A 3,751-nucleotide genomic window follows, 5' to 3' on the forward strand; every position below is an offset into this window, starting at 1 on the left:
GTGGTGCCGTGCCCCCGGGGGGCCCGGTGCTGGGGGGAGCCGGGGGACCACCCTCCGGCCCAGCCACCTCTCCTACCCAGGGACAGCAGAAGTGTGGCTATCCTGTAGAAAAGGAAAATCGAGGTCTGGGAGGTGTCGCCCTGGGAGAGTGGGCATTAGACATTGAGGAGCACAATTTATCACTTTTAAGAATTAGCTTTTACTTGGATAATTTTCACTGCAACTTATTTTTTTTATATGTATTTTTTTGGAGAGGTTTTTGCTATAGGGCGCGTGCGCTTGCCAGACAGACAGAGAGAGACAGAGAGACAGAAAGTGAGAAATCACCCCCCAGGGGGGATGGCCATGCCGCAATCCCTTCTCCTCCATTCTCCTCCCGAGATCTTGGGCACACATGCACACGCGCCTGGCATGAATTTAAGCCACTGGGTCCGGGACTCGAACCGCAGTCGACTACATGGGAGTCCAGCGACATAGCCAATACTGCTGGTCCCACTGCAACTTGTTTTTTCTCTAAAAAAGTTACATAAGTCACTTCTTATAGATGGTCCCACAGAGTCTATATCCCCTTCTCCCTTCGGAGACTTGAGCCAACCGGGAACCCGCAATTAGCAGATGTGATTCGGGCACGCTGGCACCCAGCCTCGCAGTCCACACGGCGGAATGGTCACTTGCCTGCTCTCCGGCCACTGCTCTGGACGAGTGCGTAGGCACAGGCCGTGTGGCGCTGTCTGTGACCTCGCTGGCCAGATGAGCCAGCCCTGGCTGTGGCCCCAGGTGTGGAGACGCCCACAGCCTGGTCACCAGGGGCGGTTTGTGTGTTTCAGCTGGCGGTGGCAGTGACCTCAGACTCTGGACGGTGAACGGGGACCTGGTGGGACACGTGCACTGCAGGGAGACCATCTGCTCCGTGGCCTTCTCCAACCAGCCCGAGGGCGTGTCTGTCAACGTGATCGCCGGGGGCTTGGAGAATGGGGTCGTCAGGTACGGGGGTGCGGCCGCTCACTCACCTCCGTCTGTAGACGGTTCTGAGACCGGTTCCCAGTGTCTAGGCCTGCTGACAGGTACTTAGAAGGTTGAGATCGCCTTTGGACTCCTGTTTATTTCTGAATGTAGACAATTCCAGGGTGGCTTAAAAATTTCATGTTAACTCTAAAAAACTGTGAATGTACAGAAAGTTGAGTCCCCCTTCCTACCTTCACCCCTGCAGACTCCCTGGGGTCACTGTGCTGCTTTTTAGACGACTTTCCAGATGACTTTAGCAGCAGGCAGCCGGGGGGCTAGCGAGCTAGTCCGGGTGCGGAGCTAACTGGTGCCACCTTCCAGGCTGTGGAGCACGTGGGACCTGAAGCCTGTGCGAGAGATCACCTTCCCCAAGTCCAGCCAGCCCATCGTGAGGTAAGCCACCGTCCCTCGCGGTGTGGCGTGGACTGCGTGTGGCCGCTGGCAGCATGCCCAGGAAGCCATGGGGTGGCAGACACTGCTTCTCCTCTGTCACGGAAAAAGGCTACAGCGGTCACCTGTAGACACACACAGCAGTCACCCTTTACTTCGTTAAACAGGCTTGGCTTTAAAGACTCAATAGGAGCCCAGCGATTTAAATTTTACTTTATTAAAATAGATTTATTTTCAGGGCCAGCAGTTGGCATAATGGCTATGTCGCTGGACTCCCACATAGTCAACCGTGGTTCACGTCCTGGACCTGGTGGCTTAAACTCACACCAGGCACATGTATGTGCGTGCCCAAGATCCTGAGAGGAGAATGGAGGAGAAGGGATTGTGGCGTGGCCATCCACCCCCCGGGGGGGGTGATTTCTCGCTTTCTGTCTCTCTGTCCCTCTCTTTCCGGCATGTGCACGTGCGCTATAGCAAAAACCTTTCCCCAAAAAAAGAAAGAAAAAGTAGATTTATTTTCAGCATCAGAGGGTGCTCTTTTTCTCTTTGGCAAGCACACACATGCCTTCTGGCAATTCAAGTCTTACCAAGCCCACGTTTATCTTTTTTGTATTAATCTTTTTTTTCACCCTTTTCTCTTTCAGAGAAATTAAATATACCCATAAAATAGTCATCATTTATTTCTGTGAGGAGAAAATGTAGTAGTTATGTTTTTCAAGTTTCCTACCCCTAGGTATTTGTCATGTGGGTAACAACGCAGGAACAAGGAGAGAGACCGCAGAGGGGAGAGGTCCGCCTGGCCCGGGAGCCGTGCCCGTCCTCCGGCACAGCCCTGACACCCTTCCACTCACTTCAGTCTGAGGACCAAGACATTAACAAGGTTGTAAGAAATACGAGGTACAGGACCAGCAGATGGCATAGTGGTTACATTGCTGGACTCCCACAGGGCCAGCCGTGGTTCGAGTCCCGGACCTGGCGGCTTCAAATTCATACCATTGCGTGTTCACGTGTACTCAAAATCCCAACAGGAGAATGGAGAAGGGAGTGTAGCACGGCTGTGCCCCCTGCGGGGTGACTTCTCGCTTCCTGGCTGTCTCTCTGTCTCTCTGGCCACATGCACACCCGGTAGTAAAAATCTGTCCGAAGGAGAGACAGGTGCAGGTGAGGTGTTTGCCTTGCAGCCTGACGTTCTCCTGTGACGGCCACCATCTGTACACCGCCAACAGCGAGGGGACCGTGATCGCCTGGTGTCGGAAGGACCAGCAGCGCCTGAAGCAGCCCATGTTCTATTCCTTCCTCAGCAGCTACGCAGCCGGGTGAGCGAGAGGACGCCACACCCTTCAAGGCAGTCACTGTGACCCGGAAGTGCAGGCTTGTCCATGCAGGGGTTGAACCTGAGGACACGGGATGGCCCCACCACTGTTCAGATAATGATCAGGCCCGTCCATGGCACACGGCTGTGCAGCCTCAGGCCTCACCGTGGTGCCTGGGGGGCCGTGGCACTGGCACTGAGCAGCCCGTGGAAGTCGGACACGGTCAGTGACATCATGGTTCTTCACGGTTTCCCCACAAAGGCGTCCCAACGAGAAGATCAGGGTCTCCCTTTTCTCTGTTGTTCCAAAAGGGCCCATGGTGTGGAGCTGGTGAGCCACTTCCCTACAGCAAATACTCTAAAATGTGTATTTAAACCATTTCTGCCACGAAATACTCTCCCTGTAAAAAAAACAAAGAGAAAGAAGGAAAGAATTTTCAGGACTCAGCTTTCTTTGGGAAGCAGATTATACATTGGGCCTCTGCGTTGGACATTCTGTGGCACATCTGAGCCCTAAGAGCACAGACTACCAGAGTCTCCCATCAGATAGTTCTTGCCAGTCGCCTTCTTAGCTCAAAAGAGAACCAGATTTTTGACAGCTACAGACAAGAGTACGGGTGTCTTTTATTGGAAACACAATTTGCATCTTTTTTTCCTTTAGAGAGGTTTTTGTTATAGGGCACATGCGCTCGCCAGAAAGACAGAGACAGACAGAGACAGAAAGCGAGAAATCACCCCCCAGGGTGATGGCCACGCCGCAGTCCCTTCTCCCGCATTCTCCTCTCAGGATCTTGGGCACGCATGCATACGCGCCTGGCATGAGTTTAAGCCACCGGGTCCAGGACTCGAACCACAGTTGGCTGCATGGGAGTCCAGCGACATAGCCATTATGCTAACTGCTGGTCCCACAATTTGCATCTTAACAGTTTTACTTAACACCCATAACACTAGATACTGAATATCCTTTCTTGAGTCACTAAGTTTGAAACTTGATAAGTCTCCCCACCTCTGCCATTTACAGAACACTGAATACCTAGCCAATTT

General features: G+C 52.9%; 1 protein-coding gene across 1 annotated transcript in view; it reads left to right on the top strand.

The window, feature by feature from the left end:
- The window catches only part of LYST (lysosomal trafficking regulator), a 150,267-nt gene extending 146,808 nt beyond the window's left edge, over positions 1–3,459 (top strand). Inside the window, exons 53-55 of the mRNA XM_027770856.1 lie at positions 828–984; positions 1,327–1,398; positions 2,577–3,459. Coding sequence (XP_027626657.1) covers positions 828–984; positions 1,327–1,398; positions 2,577–2,715 — 368 coding nt within the window. The 3' untranslated portion in view covers positions 2,716–3,459. The remainder of the gene's footprint in view (positions 1–827; positions 985–1,326; positions 1,399–2,576) is intronic.
- Positions 3,460–3,751: the final 292 nt, after the last annotated feature.

The sequence above is a fragment of the Tupaia chinensis genome, unplaced genomic scaffold, assembly GCF_000334495.1.
Source record: "Tupaia chinensis unplaced genomic scaffold, TupChi_1.0 Scaffold000161_1, whole genome shotgun sequence".
NCBI classification, from domain to species: Eukaryota; Metazoa; Chordata; class Mammalia; order Scandentia; family Tupaiidae; genus Tupaia; species Tupaia belangeri.